Source organism: Strix aluco, chromosome 4, assembly GCF_031877795.1.
Source record: "Strix aluco isolate bStrAlu1 chromosome 4, bStrAlu1.hap1, whole genome shotgun sequence".
NCBI lineage: Eukaryota > Metazoa > Chordata > Aves > Strigiformes > Strigidae > Strix > Strix aluco.
This window is the reverse complement of record NC_133934.1, coordinates 29,588,415-29,603,685: the sequence shown is the minus strand read 5'-3', so window position 1 is coordinate 29,603,685 and position 15,271 is coordinate 29,588,415. Positions and strand designations below refer to the sequence as shown.

At 39.0% G+C, this 15,271-nt stretch overlaps 2 protein-coding genes across 10 annotated transcripts in view; both read left to right on the top strand.

The window, feature by feature from the left end:
• Nucleotides 1-3,614: 3,614 nt before the first annotated feature.
• Nucleotides 3,615-13,663, top strand: CNGA1 (cyclic nucleotide gated channel subunit alpha 1). 7 transcript variants are annotated; one of them, XM_074822479.1, is made up of 9 exons: nt 3,629-3,816; nt 5,860-5,992; nt 7,090-7,210; nt 7,535-7,597; nt 7,975-8,004; nt 8,110-8,265; nt 9,169-9,276; nt 9,424-9,530; nt 10,357-13,663. In XM_074822479.1, exons 3-9 carry the CDS (start codon nt 7,104-7,106, stop codon nt 11,760-11,762), a joined length of 1,977 nt encoding a protein of 658 aa, XP_074678580.1. In that variant the 5' UTR covers nt 3,629-3,816; nt 5,860-5,992; nt 7,090-7,103; the 3' UTR covers nt 11,763-13,663. The 7 variants fall into 7 exon arrangements, with proteins under 7 accessions (XP_074678575.1, XP_074678580.1, XP_074678577.1 ...); XM_074822476.1 differs by having other exon boundaries at nt 7,086-7,210; XM_074822478.1 differs by lacking the exon at nt 3,629-3,816 and adding an exon at nt 5,668-5,682 and having other exon boundaries at nt 7,086-7,210.
• Nucleotides 13,664-14,800: 1,137 nt separating this feature from the next.
• NFXL1 (nuclear transcription factor, X-box binding like 1) overlaps nt 14,801-15,271 on the top strand; it is a 51,810-nt gene continuing 51,339 nt past the window's right edge. For all 3 annotated transcript variants that reach the window (XR_012623068.1, XM_074822472.1, XM_074822473.1), the window contains exon 1: nt 14,801-15,078. Coding sequence is in view for 2 of the 3 variants with exons in the window: in XM_074822472.1 (XP_074678573.1) it covers nt 14,919-15,078 (160 nt within the window). In the remaining variant the exon portion in view is untranslated. The remainder of the gene's footprint in view (nt 15,079-15,271) is intronic.

Here is a 15,271-nt window from a genome sequence, read left to right as displayed (position 1 = left end):
GAGCTCCATTCAATACGGCAGCTACAGACAGGTTTATTAGCTGTCCTGGCATGCAGTCACACAAAATTACTGAGCTAGATTTGAGAGTGGAGCTCTGACCATGGGAACTTCACCTGCCCCAAATGCTGGTGATTTAGTGTAGACCAGAAGGAGCAAGATGTAAAGGAATTAACTTCAAGTGAGACAGAAAATGGTGCCTCTAGATTGCAGTTCAACATGATTAGATTGCTGTACTTGATGTGAAGAGATTAATCCTGTCCACGTTGTCTTAAAAATGCCCAGATAGTGCCACCTTAATTCCTACTTTACTACAATGAATGAAAGACAAGGCTAGATCTATCAAACCTATTTTAACCGCAGTGCATTTTCTACCACTCTTATCAGTGGCAACATCATATATTGATGATTTTCTTTTAAGTAGAATTAATCTCAGTTGAATCACCTTTGTATGCGTAAACATTTTAGCATCATTATTCTGTGCAACCAACCCAGATTTCCTATCTCATTTTAGCTTGAAATAAAATTCTGCTAAACAGAAATTGTGACTGACTGTTCAGAGCTACTGGCACTCCTGCAGGGTGACCACACTCATTCTTTATCCCAGTGATATTATTGAATGAAGTTCTAGTTTTTTTCCAGAGAGTTTTCTGGTGGGCCAGTCCCTCTGTTCCTTGCAGGTTCCAGGTTGGGAGGAGAAGAGACCTCTCAAGCCACCTCAACCTGGGTGGCACAAGGACAGCCTCATTGCAGGTTCAGCTCAGGGCACACAAATAACTGCTGGGCATGGCCAGACACAGTGCTTGTTGTGCCCATGGACGTTTCAGAAGTGCTAATCCCTGCTCAGAGTAGTCATGCAAAAACTAGGGTCTGGAACTGGAAGATGCTGGTAAAAGGCTCTGACACGGTCTTTCAGCACACTGTGTGGTGCTGTACTGCGTGTCTGAAAGTGCTCATGTCCACAGAAGGCTTGCAGTCTGTCCAGTACCTTCCGATTCCAGCCTCATCTGCATATGGGAATCTAACACACCAACACACATCTTAAATTGCTTCTATTTCTTCCCTCTCCATCAAGCACCCATTTAACGCTAAAGTAAAAATACAGTACCACCTACTGGTGGAGACACTGTTTGCGCTGATGGTTGTCCAGTCACCAGAACTCGTTGGGGCTGATTGTGCTTCATGACACTGTATTCCCTGTAACACCAGTCTACATAAAAGAGTATTCAATAAACCAGAAGCCCTGGAGCCTTTCAGCTACAGCACTTCCAACACGACATTCGTTGCTGAAATCGCATCAGTGCTAAAAAAGACAGAACAGTATTTGCAGAAAATAAGCCTGCCAAAATTGTCATCCCAATCCAAACATCCATCTGTGTAGACAGCTACAACACAGTAAGCTGAAAGGCAATGTTGCGCCATTAAAACCTGCTTATTTATGAATAAATACATATGTATAATGTATCTAGTGTTTTGGTTATGGGTGTCTGAAACTAGAGGTAGCTTTAATAGGATTGAGAAGAATTACAGATGATGACAAAGTAAGATACAAAAATAGATTAAAGTTGGCCTATTAAAACAATAATCCATTAGTGCGGTCATTCTCCCATCAGTCAAGGTTACTTCACTGGAATACAGAATAACAGGAAAAACATCCATGAAAAAATATTGACGCTAATCTAATGTAATTGTCAATGAAGTAATTGGCTTTTAAAGGAGGGCAAAATTGAGACCACTGTGTTGAGCTCACCCAGAACTTGTCCTGCAAACTTTTTTGCAGGTAAATGAGGACCTGGCCACTGTCACACAAGGAACTGGTCTGGCCCAGTAGGACTCATCTTCCTTTATTTGAGAGCTTCTTTGAAAAGCTCCATGGTAAAACAGATAAGAAAAAATAAGTTGCTTTACAGGGCTGCTTATTTTAAAAGCAAACTGACTGTTTTCCACCAGAGTAAAAAGGTGTATCTTCTATGTAGTTCATAGTGGCTCGAGAGACAAACATAGAATTGCCTAGTTTGGTTGGTCATCTAAAACTTTTGGACAAAGGTATGCACCAAATGCAGGAGTTCACAATTAGTTTGATGTTCATGTGACATGCAACAAGGCATATGTCCCAAACACTCAGTGCCATCACATATTCACAAAATCACTGCTCAGCATTGAACATTGAGATCTTTCAGATTGCAAACCAGGCAAAAAACCCATGAGAATGACAGAGGTAAAACTGATCCTGACTGCAGTGACCTTCTGAGATTCCTTTCATATCTGTTTTTATTTCAGCCCTTTGAAAACAGCAGTGAAACGTATACCAGAATTTAGAAGATTATTCACTTCTTCATCCATTTGTTATGTTGGATACCTTACTGTAGATTTGTATATCTGACTTTCACTGGGCATAATGTTATGCATTTCCTTGTTGCCCATTACTGGTTTGCTTAAAATATTTTTTATTCTTTAAATTTCAAATCTGTATTCTCTTTCCTAGAAACTGGACTGACTGTCTTCAGGGTTGGAAAGTCATAGCAGCAGGTGTTTCTAATTTGTTTCTCTGGTCAGGAGCCTGACCTGTGATACTGAGCATCATTTTGGGTTTGTGATTAAATCTACAACGTGTCAATCCACTTACGAATGTCCACTCAGTCACCTGGGCTGGGCTGCAAGATTTAAGTTGGTTCATATGAATGCCAGTGGCACTGCTTCCTCCTGCTCTTGGTTAAGGAAAGAAATGTGTCTTAATCCTGGGGTCCCAGGGGCTGGACTGCTTTCCAGGATTCTGCTTGTTGTAAAGCAAAGTTAAAAAGTAATTCAGTAATTTTAGCTATGGATCAGTTGTGACAAAGATACCATTTCAAATTTGAGCATGCACTGGTTTTGCTGCTTAAAAGATTTTCTGCACTGGATTTCATGCTCAGCAATGCCTTAATCAATCACTCAAGCTCCTGAGAACGTAATTTGCCTTATTTTTGTGGAACCCCGCAGTGAAATGAGAAAGCTGAGTTTGCAAACACCTCAACATTTTCTCTTTCAAAGTACACTATGATGCTCTTGGGGCTTGCTTGATTGTGTGACCACTGCAGGTGAACCCTTGCACCTTCCTAATGAAGGAGGACTGCAGCTACTTTACAAACCATTTTGCAAAGTCATAATCCATACCAAACTTGAAGATTAGTTCAGTGTCTTAGAACTTCATTATCACAGCATTTTCCATTAAATATATATTCACAATTCATGGGCTTTTTTAAGCATCAAAATAGGAATGCTAGATTAGTTAAGAACTTTCAGTAGTTTAAAATGGTATTTCCTATTGTTCAGCAATATGATAAACATTAAAATAAAAAGGAAATATCCATTTATGGTGTTTTATCTATGCTAGTAAAGACCTGTTACTACAGTAAATATTAAGAAAATGAGCCAGCACACAATACTGAATATATAGTCATTTACAATAATTTGTTTTTTAGTTTCAAGACAGAGTATGCTGCAATATTTGTCTCTTCTTGTGCGTGTTCATAGGGCTAGTAAGCTTCTGCTCAGGTGAGGGATAATAGTGACTGCCACTGTCACTTTCATCTCTCTCTAAATCTCAAAATCCACCACTAGGTCAAGGAAATCCTCCTCTAATATCCATGTCCTTCCCTGGGAATAATTCAGAGAACTGCACATGGGACTGGTTGGTTGAGAAATTGATCAATAAGGGATTTATTTATGAAATGTTGATTATATTTAGCTTTTCATGGTGGATCTGCTTATGTAGTAAGGAAACGTCGCTGATGTAAAGGACTGAAATCACTATTAGAAGCAGGAGATTACATTCTCAAGGTAAGCATGCACACTGATGAAACTGCTTATTGCAGAACTGCTAAGGACTCTTTTTGCATCTTAGAAAAGAGATTTTGCTGTAACACACTGCAGATTTTAATGTTAATTAAGATTATTTTGATGCTTTTTGTAAAGAAAAAAATTGATCTTTACTTACTTGAAGCATTTTCTCTCTGAAAATAATAACTAGAGAAGTGAATATGGTGGGCCGGTAAGAAAGTGAGAAATAGGTAAAATAAAAGATCAGAAGAGATGGAAGCTGATCTTCCGTTCACTACAATCCTGTAAAAGGATAATACTGCCTTCATTTTCTTGCAGTCCTAAAGATTTTGATATATAGCAATTAATATAATAAGTTTTTAAGTCATAATGTTTGAAAACTCAGTTGTTTATAATAGTAGTCACATTTAAAAATCCAAGATAGTAAAAGCAAACTATTTGTGATTATCCAGTAAAAACAATATGGTAAAAATCTAAAATATAGCTAAAGCAAGCATTTATCTATATTACCTTTCAAACTTACTACCCAAATATGATAATGTGAAAATGAACATTGGACTATTAAAATAAAAGCAGTGTAACAATTTGTGACAATGTATCAGTTTATGTTTGACTACAGAATAGGAAACATGGTAGTGGTACAATTAAGTAAAAACCATTTGAAACATTGTTTGAAGAACTTCTGTAATACTCTTAAAAATTACATTAAGATGAGTTCTGGACCCACTGAGTTTAACAGGACATTTTCTACCGTTCCCAACGTTGGGGTTTTGTCACACAAATGCTGTAACAAGGTAACCACAGTCCCCAAACCAGGAGCAATTACTGTGTCTGTTCAACTTGCACTGGGCACATGCTGCATTAGCATTTCTGTCTCTTAGACTCAAGAATTTCAGAACTCCCCACAATTTGCTTTGAGACTAGTGGAATTTGAAGATATTCTTGTGCTACATATCCTGATCCATTGACAAGGGAAACAACGTGGTGCAGCAGTCACCTGAGCCCGACATTCAGATTTAGTATTTTCAGACTATTTGTACGCCAGTTAGTGCTTCCAGTGCCTCAGTAAGATGAAATCTCCAGTCCTGCCCCAAATGGCTGCTCCTCCTTCCCAGCAAGTCCTACACATGGCTGCCACGGCTCCTTCAGCAGAACACAAAGCACCCCACAGGGCTTCCACTTACAATAGACACTAACAGAGCCAGAGGAATCTGCTGATTTGTAAAAATACACAGAAAATCCTCTTTACCTGAAGAACAGGGGAATGTAGAGGATACAGATTTTTCCCCAACCTCCAGGCTACATACTCTGGATGGGTGTAGATTTTTGGACATGTCCTGTTTTACCACACTTCTCATCATCTTGAACCTCTAGTACATTTGCAAATCAGTATGTCTGGATAGCACAAAGTCAAAGATTTTTTTTAATTTTTCTTCTCTCTTGAAACTAAAGAAGACTCATAGAGCAAAGATAAACATGAAAAATGATTGCTTATGTAGAAATGCTGGTACTGGGACTCCTAGTGTGAACTGACTGGTTTGGAGCCCACTCTGTTGGAGGAATGATTTCCCTTGAGATGAATGCATTTGCGTTTGTCTGGTGCTGAGTGATTGGAAATGGTTGGACACAGCTTTATTTTGCACCATTATTTGTGAGCTCTGTGGACTCCAGTGTGGCTCTGTGGAGGATATAGATTAAATCAGGATGGAATTTTGTGTGTCAGCATTACCAGAGCTTTCAGGGCACCTGTAAGCAGACATAAAGCTGCTTAATTCAATCTGGCATCCTTTCAATCTCCAGACTTTCAAACAGAATTTATCCTTGGAGTAAGTCAGTGGAAACCCCGTTACAGCTTTTAGGCTCCTGGTGAATCTAACCTAATGTTTACTATTTCTTAGAAATTTAGAATCTTTTTATGCAGTATCTTAAACCTGATCTTTGCTCTTAATCATTTAAAGACTGACCAGCAATGTTGGACTACATTTAGGACTATTTATGGAAGAACATATCTTAATCTTCAATCTTTATCTTTCTGTTTTGTAGAATGTTGTATATTGCTGTATTATTTTTTGCACCATGTGTCATTCATGTCTGATGACTGCTGGAAACACGGGTTTCCTCTCCTCTTTCCTGTATAGGAATATTTTTAGTTTCATTGACTAATAAGGAAAGTCAGGTAAGTCTGGCAGTAATGTGGCAGCTGTATCATCCTGCTTCTCTTTTGCAGTGTGCTAAACTACAGAATGGAAGTGCTTTCTTTAAGACAAATTCATTCTATGGCATTTGACTTCACTTGTCAGTGGTACAGCCACTCATTTGTCAGTTTGTGGTTTACAGACATCTCTATACTCTGATTTCACATGCGCAGGGATATTGTTACTGCAGAGGATTGCATGTGTTTTATAATCCTATCTAAATGGCCCTGTCAAGAGCAGATCACCTATGTAGACACAATTCATGCCCAAGGTGTTGGCAGTCTCACTGATGCCAAGATATAACTGACAAATTTGTAAGAATAGTGGTAAAAAGGGAGAGCAGAAGTTAATTACTCCAGTGATGGAAAGACTTTGCTAGAATGCGCTATATTAGTTATGTACTCTACAACATTTTCAATTTTTTAATATTGAGATGAACAAAACAAACATGAACAGCCACTAACATTTCTATTTAGATGTTTATATACTACCTGCTATATGAGTAAGGAGCTTCTACTACATCAGTCTTAACTTCCTAGTTACAGAACATACTCTTTGCTCTCAACAGAGCAAAGGTATCAGACATACTGAGGTATACAGACATACTGAGATTTCTTTGGACATACGACCAGTGGATGCTTCCTAGTCTGGTTTTCAGGATGCTACCTGTTCATTAATCTGTTTACCCATCTTGATACACTAAGTTTTGAGCCTTTGGTTCAAAACCAAATGAAACAGTGGTAGATGTTTCAAACACAATTGTCTAAATATTTTCAAAGTATGTGATTAGGCTGAGGAGAAAGATCTAAATTAATGCTTCCTCTAAGACAAAGACATGTTGAACATTCTCTTTAGCAGCAGTTGCCTGGTCATTCAGCACACTGAAGCACCCACAGTGCCCCTTCTTGTCTGGTGGGAATGTCATGCGAGAGAGGGAACTGAAAATATTGTTGTTGGTTTTGGGGGAAGCAAGGATATAGAGGATTCATCTTTAGAAAAAAAAATTGCTTGTTACTTCTGCTAGCTGTGAAATTACTTGATTCTTTTTTAATCAGTCTTCCTCAATTACCCAAGGTAGAGACAAACTTAACCATGAAGGTAGGAGTGATTGAGACCCATCACTCCCATACAATTGTTCCCAGCGTGGTGGTGCAAGACACCAGTGAGGACCCTGGACCAATGGACACAGGGGAAAACAGGTATGTCAAATTTACTGTTTTGTACACTTGTACTAAACAGACTATTTAGTCTGTTTAGTTTTTTTCTTTGATAATTTGTATAGGATTGACTAAACACAGATTTGCCATCATCTAATTTTCTTCACCCTCTATTAATAAGTTAAGTTTTTAAGATTGTGATATATTTATTATTGTAAATATTTAGGAGATTAAAATATGTGCTCTTTCAATTTCCTTAGATAACCTAGCCCATGACTAAAATAGTGAGAAACAGTCCGTGACAACTTAGATTAAATGGTTTTTTGTATTTGTATCATGTAACTGTGTTGTTTTGCTGTTCCCCAGGCAACGGTATCTACCCGGTGCACTTGCACACTACAATATTAACAACAATAGTAATAAAGATGAGTAAGTATCTTTGCTATTTCATAAAATGAGAGTACTGCAATATTGGTGGTTTAAGCAGCAATGAAGAAGAATGATATATAACTAATAACTTTTTTGTAAAGTTATGTTATTCAAGTAATCCCAAAAGAGACTCCACGTATATTTTATGTATGCACATCAATTATGATGATCATTCTCAATACTCCAGTTATTGGTATTATATCCATTAATTTAAAATAAAAGTAGTTCTATGTGAATACAATAAGCAAAACAGTATTTGAATGCCAAACACTTAAGTATAACGCTATCCTTACTGAATTCAGATGATTCTAATAAATAAATGTGGAAGCCAGGGCTATATGCATTCCATGAGCCTATCATATTTTTCTTTTCCTTAGAGAGAAGAAAAAGAAAAAAGAAAAGAAGAGGTAAGACAAAGAGTAATAACACTACTATTTCTAAGACATTTAATTTCTTTCCAAATATGTTGTGACTTAGTCTGCAACAACTGAAAATATAAATCTATTTCTTAGCAAGTCAGAAAAAAAAAAGGATGGAGAAACACAAAAGAACAAGGAAAAAAAGGAGAAAAACAAAAATAAAGATAATTCCAAGAAGAATGAAAATAAAGAAAATAAAGAAAATAAAGAAAATAAAGAAAATAAAGAAAATAAAGAAAATAAAGAAGAGTAAGTATTTTTCATTAGGTCATTTAGGTCTGCTATGTCTAATAAAATTGTTTTTGATGTTAAACTGAATCTATTCATGGACATCCTGTAAACAAGATGGTTATACTCTAGTGAATGAGTGTACAGACTGCTGTTGTTCTCCCTAGAGCTGTTTTGATTTAACTTCATATGTGGACAACAGAAATATGCATGCATGGAATTGATCTGAAAAAATAATCAAGAAAAATCTCCTTTGGATTCTGACTATCCGATATTTTTTGGATAACACCCTGCAGCAAAAGATGTGCCAGCATAAAGCAATGTCTTTCACATATAATGGCACCTACAAGCAAGTAAACTCTTCTATGATCTAAAAGTTCTTGCTTTGCCTTTTGCTTGGTAAATTCATAATTTTCTGGCCAAGGAAGAGAAACTTAAAATAGTGCAGTAGGAACTCATGTTGTATGATTTCACGTTCTTTGGTTTCTTTATGTAAACTCTGCCAATGTTTCATCTTTCTCAGAGCTAGATTTCTTTCCATTGAGAAAGGCATGATTTATCTCACTTATTTAAACAGTAGTCACATAATTTTATTTTTTGAAAGATGATCAAATCAATTATCAGTTAATTGGGTAGGAAACAAATTAATTTAAAAAGGTTGAAATTGCATGTGCCACTATAAACTGAAGTGGGACTGCCAAGCTGATTTTGCTCAGCAAAATTTAGATTCTAAAGTCTGCATCCCAAGTCACACCTAACAAGCAGCTTTGTGTACTCCGTGCATTCACGCAAGGAAGCTTAACTTTAATAAAGAACATTTATTTTACCATAACAATTTCTGGAATGCTTCATTCCTCAAAAATTGTTATGTGTATTTTAAGTCTCTAATTATATCTCCTTTTTTTTTCCCTGCCTATCACTTAGGAAGAAGAAAGAAATTTTCATTATTGATCCAGCAGGAAATATGTATTACAACTGGTTGTTTTGCATCACAATGCCTGTCATGTACAACTGGACCATGATTATTGCTAGGTGATGTACTTCTTTAATGACTACATAAAACTTCTAGCAAATCATAATATCCCTAAATAGATAAAAAATAATTTTATTCATCTCTGATTTCATGCAAGTATTTAATTTTCATTTCATGGTAATTTACTTTTGTCTTTGCCTATTCAGAGCCTGTTTTGAGGAGCTCCAGCACGACTACTTAGAGATATGGTTTATTATTGATTATGTTTCTGACGCCATCTATATTGCTGACATGTTTGTGCGGACAAGAACAGGTAAGTATACTCAATGATTAATTATTCCTCTTCATATATTTGTGTCAGGTGGTTTAAAATACTCAGAATAATTATCTGGGTACCATTAATGAGGTGCAATAGTGAAAAAGACATTGAGCTAGATCTCTGAAAGACTGCAGTCTGTGACCTGTAAAAACAGGAGAAACTCTGATGTATTACTCAAAGGATACATAAAGCCTGAAGTAAGCTAGGCATGAGGCAAGAGATACAAGCTGTTCTGCTTGCAGCTGACTCAACAAGACTAAATAAACATGCAATGTGGCCAAGTGAGGATCACGGTTTCTGAAAAATTAGCACCTAAATCTGGATTTTTTATTTAAGGAGATTCAAGTATTTGCTTGATTTTTAAGACCATTGAGCAAGCAAGACATCTAATTAACTTCAGCTGCAACTGTTTCTTTTAAAATCTTATCCTACATCCAGAGCTATTGAGTAAATGCACTTGATATGGAACTGAAATGCCCATGTTCAAATTCTTTCCCTCATTAACCACCCTTCCTACAGCCTGTGGAGTTTTTGCGGGGTTTAGGGGTTTTTTCCAGATGTTCACCATAGTGGAAAAGTAGAGGGAAAGAATCAGAGCTAGAAATGTTTAATTTTCAAAGCTGTGTCGTTTAGCTCAAGCTGAACCATATAGCACTAAGTTGAATATTTGGAAATAAGAAACTGATTATTAAAAAGTAAGAGAAGTTATGTACCATCTGGAATTTGCACCCGAAGTATTTTTTAAAGTAGATTTGCATTGACACTAAACACAACACACCCGAAGTCATAACATTTTTTACTATTTACAATTTGATTTTAGGTTACCTGGAGCAAGGTCTTCTAGTGAAAGAAGAACAAAAGCTTCGAGATAAATACAAGGCATCTCTTCAATTCAAATTAGATTTTCTGTCAATCATACCAACTGATCTCTTATACTTTGAGTTAGGACTGAATTACCCAGAATTAAGATTAAACAGACTATTCAGAGTAGCTCGGATGTTTGAATTCTTTCAGCGAACAGAAACAAGGACAAACTACCCAAATATCTTCAGGATCTCTAATCTTGTCATGTACATTGTGATTATTATTCACTGGAACGCCTGTGTGTACTACTCGATCTCGAAAGCCATTGGATTTGGGGCTGACACATGGGTCTACCCCAGCACCTCCGATCCTGAATTTGCCCGTCTGATTAGAAAGTATGTCTACAGTCTCTACTGGTCAACACTGACTCTGACTACTATCGGTGAAACACCCCCTCCTGTAAAAGATTCTGAGTATTTCTTCGTGGTCATTGACTTCTTGGTTGGAGTATTGATTTTCGCTACCATTGTTGGTAACGTGGGCTCTATGATCTCCAACATGAATGCTGCCAGGGCAGAGTTTCAAGCAAGGATTGATGCTATCAAGCAGTATATGCACTTTCGGAATGTGAGTAAAGACATGGAAAAAAGAGTTATAAAGTGGTTTGACTACCTGTGGACAAACAAAAAGGCTGTGGATGAAAGGGAAGTCTTGAAGTATCTGCCAGATAAACTACGAGCAGAGATTGCAATCAATGTTCACCTGGAAACACTAAAAAAAGTTCGGATTTTTGCAGACTGTGAAGCTGGTCTGTTGGTTGAACTGGTTTTGAAACTCCAGCCGCAAGTATACAGTCCTGGAGATTATATTTGCAGAAAAGGAGATATTGGACGAGAGATGTACATTATCAAAGAAGGCAAGCTGGCAGTAGTCGCTGATGATGGAATTACCCAATTTGTGGTCCTAAGTGATGGCAGCTATTTTGGAGAAATCAGCATTCTTAATATCAAAGGTAGCAAAGCTGGCAATCGAAGAACAGCCAATATTAAAAGTATTGGATACTCTGACTTGTTTTGTCTGTCTAAAGATGATCTCATGGAGGCTTTAACAGAGTATCCAGATGCAAAGGCTATGCTGGAAGAAAAAGGCAAGCAAATCCTAATGAAAGATGGGTTGCTGGACATTGAAATTGCAAATTTAGGAAGTGATCCTAAAGATCTGGAGGAGAAGGTCAGCTACATGGAAGGAGCGATGGACAGATTACAAACAAAGTTTGCCAGGTTGTTGGCTGAGTATGAAGCTGCACAACAGAAACTGAAAAAAAGACTTACACAAATCGAGAAAATATTGAAGCCAGTTATAGAGCAAGAATTCGCAGAATTAGAAGCAGCAGAGGCAGCCACAGATAAACCTGCAGAGTAAAACACTGGAGGTTGCCAATAAGACTTAGGGTCAAATCCTGCATGGGGCTGAATACATTCATTTCTAATCTTTGTAGGACCTGACTATTAAACATGAAAAATTATTTGTTGAGGCAGTGTGACTAATTTCCTACATGCAGCACATATTTGGCAGGTTTGGGGAAGAAAAAGAAGAATTGAGAATGAGGATGGAAGATAACACCTTGCTCTCGCACAAACGTGGTATTATCTGCTAATGCGTTATGTACTCTTTATGTAACACTGCTCTACAGCAAATGCATTCAATCTATATACAGTCATATACTGGCAAATATTGAAAGTTTTGCTGACTATTTTAAAATAATTTCTTCATGTCTACTTATGGAAAGAAGGAAAGGTTTGGTAACATATTATTTGAAATCAATATAGGCATGAAGATATTAAATTTGTGTATAAACAAACACATTTTAATATCTATTGATTAACATAAGATTAATTAAGTAGGCAATATTATGTAAATAATTAGGTATATCTACAATGCAGATGCGAGTATTGAAGGCTGTAAGATTTGGAAAATATTATCACTTCATTGGGTCCACCTTGGCTGATTTCTTGAAATGTAAGTGGGCAGTTTTAGAAGGTCCTTTTTTCGGGATCTTACATGCAAAGGCTGGAATAGAGACGGGAGAAAATACAACTTTTTGCAAGCATTGGTATGACAAATATGGATGGTTCAAAATCTAGCTGTTCTTTCCACAGTAATAACAAATACATAACACCGAAGACTGTTCTGCTCCATGGAATCATATGGCTGCTCAACATGTACTATCAAGTTTTTAAGATCTGTGCTTAAAAATTTTAACGTCCCTAATGTAACAGTTGTGGATGCTGGCAGAGTGCAAGGGGCAGACACGACAGAGGCCAAACTTTCCCTACAGCATCTTCTGTAGCTGCTGTTGGGGAAAGAATACAATGACTAAATAGGTTAATTTTTTCATTGATAGGGTATTTCTTTCTTCTATTCATAACTACTACTAAGATAGTAAAATCTAGTGTTTCATATGTCAGATACATTTTCAACTGCTTTAAGAAGCATTATCTTGGATTTTTTTTCCTAATTTATGTCTTTTTCCAGTGGCAGAAATTGATTTTATTAGTTGTGGTCTCGGCTGGGTATTTTCAGCTGGGTATTTTCAGTACACTTTGACCATAGCCACTTTAACATTGGAAAAGTTTGGTGACAGGGAGTGAAGAAAAGGACTGCAAGGACAGAATGGGTAATTCTGGTTTTAGGGCAATTGGACTGCCAAAAATACATGTGTAAATGTTACTACCACTTGATAATATCTCTATACTTTAATTTTCTCCTTAATAAGATGGAGATATTATAAATTGGATCGTTTGTAAAGTGCATTCATTTCTGGTTGTTTTTTGTAATGTTGACAGGTCTCCAGAATGCTAGAAAATCTATAAATGACTCCTGATTTCACTGCAAAGATTAAATGTTATGGAGTAATTAATGTATAGGATATATATGGAACAACAAGGATAAATGTAAATATGAAATGGCTGTTCATTCACTGTTCATCCTGTGCTTTGAATGACAACTGGCATAATGTGCTGGTGAGGGGAAAGAGTATGTCATCATTTCATTAAAGACTCTATCTGTGCACACAAGAATAAGTGTTATTGTGGCATTTAACTAGATTGTGAATGTTGGACTTTGCAATCAGCATTCTTTCTATTCAGGTTTTGAATATAATTTGCGATCTGTGTGGCAGCAGCATACTATAGGGCTGCATCATATTTTACTAGGCACTTAGGAAGCACCTTTCTCCTTTGTTGAAGAGTTTAAGACTTTGTATTAGAGAAATGTGTGATAGTGTAATGAGCTTTAATTAATAAAGGCAAAGATCTACTGTTCACATTTTTTCTTTTATTGATCCTTCAGTCTATGACACAAGTTGTAATCACTAGCTGCCTCCTTCTTGAGAATAAAAATTCTTTGATTTAAAACACTTCAAAATAAACCAGAAATGACCTACAGTAGTTTACTTACTATTTTCAGACTCTTTGTGATTGGAAATCTTGTATTATTTAACTTTTATAAGCATGTATTTGCTGAAAAAAAAACACTAAATGGTGCAAGACAAAAGTGCTATAAGGAAATGTCAATAAAATTAAAACTATTTCAACTTGCACTTATTTGTCACAACTTTTCAGGAGGCACACACATTCCTCAATATGTATTTCTGTGCAGTAAAACCTTCTGGATATCCTTCAGTAAAGTTTCTAAACACACTTTGTGGCCAACTCATACTCTGAAGAGGAGCTGTGAAGAAAACACCACACAAGAGCCACACACGGCAGAAACAGCTGCCAGAAATTTACTCTGGAGGAAAGGAGGCTCAGGGGAGACCTTATCGCTCTCTACAACTACCTGAAAGGAGGTTCTAAGTGAGCCGGGGGTTAGTCTCTTCTCCCAACAAGCGATAGGAGGAAACAGCCTCAAGTTGTGCCAAGGGAGGTTTAGATGGGGTATTAGGGAAAATTTCTTCACTGAAAGGGTTGTCAAGTAATGGAACAGTCTGCCCAGGGAAGTGGTGGAGTCACTATCCCCGGAGGTGTTTAAAAGATGTGTGGATGTGGCGCTTAGGGACGTGGTTTACTGGTGGACTTAGTGGTGCTGGGTTAACAGATGGACTTGATGATCTTAAAGGTCGTTTCCAAGCGAAATGATTCTGCGATTGACACGAGAGGCAATTGCTTCTGCGGCCAGAGCGGCAGGCAAAAAGAACTTCAAGCATTAAGTAATAAAGACACTCCAGCCTGGGTATTAACAAGTATTTCCCTGATTACCGCGCGCGGAGCAGCTTCCCGCGCCCCTCCCCTCACACGGCCTTGGAGCCGCGGCCGGGCCGCCGCGTAGCGCCGCGGTGCACGCCGGGTGTTGGAGTCCCCCAGCCCCGCCGCCGCTTCCCGCCCCGTCCGCGTGGGGGGCGCTGGGGGCTGTAGTCGTGCTGCGGCGGCAGCTCGCCGGTGTCCTGCCGCCTCCACCGCCGCTTCCGGGCGGAGGGGCCGGGCCGGGAGGGACAGCTCGCCTCGGGGCGGCTTCAGCCGGGGGTGCGAGGAAGGGTCGGCCTCCCTCCGCCTCCGTTCGCTCCCTGGCGGGGGAGGAATGGAGGCGCCCTGGCGGCAGGGCGGCCGGGGCCGGGGCCGCGCCAGGCCTGGGGATGGGCTCGCCGCCCGCGCTGGGGCGGCTGCCCGGCCCCCGGCCCCGAGGGCCCGCGGCGGTGCCTGCGTTGCGGCCGCGGGGACCAGCGGCGAGGGGACCGGCGGTGAGTGTCATGTGTCCGTCCCCCCCCCTTTCCTCGGCCCGGCCGGGGGCTGCGGGGTCCCGGGCGGGGGAGCCGGCTGTGGCCCGGAGCCCAGCTGGGCCTTGGGGAGCCCCTACAGACGCCCAGGTCGGGGCTCTCCCCGGCGCCGTGGGGGAGGAAGGAAGGTGGGCTGGGGGCGTTCGTGTGGCCGGCG

Bases quoted from the DNA above. Each gene is read 5' to 3' on its own strand.
- CNGA1 (XM_074822474.1), top strand. From the start codon at position 7,104: ATGAAGGTAGGAGTGATTGAGACCCATCACTCCCATACAATTGTTCCC. The intron at 8,266-9,168 runs GTAAGTATTTTT...CCTATCACTTAG, and splicing joins AATAAAGAAAATAAAGAAGA to GAAGAAGAAAGAAATTTTCA. The intron at 9,277-9,423 runs GTGATGTACTTC...TTGCCTATTCAG, and splicing joins TGGACCATGATTATTGCTAG to AGCCTGTTTTGAGGAGCTCC.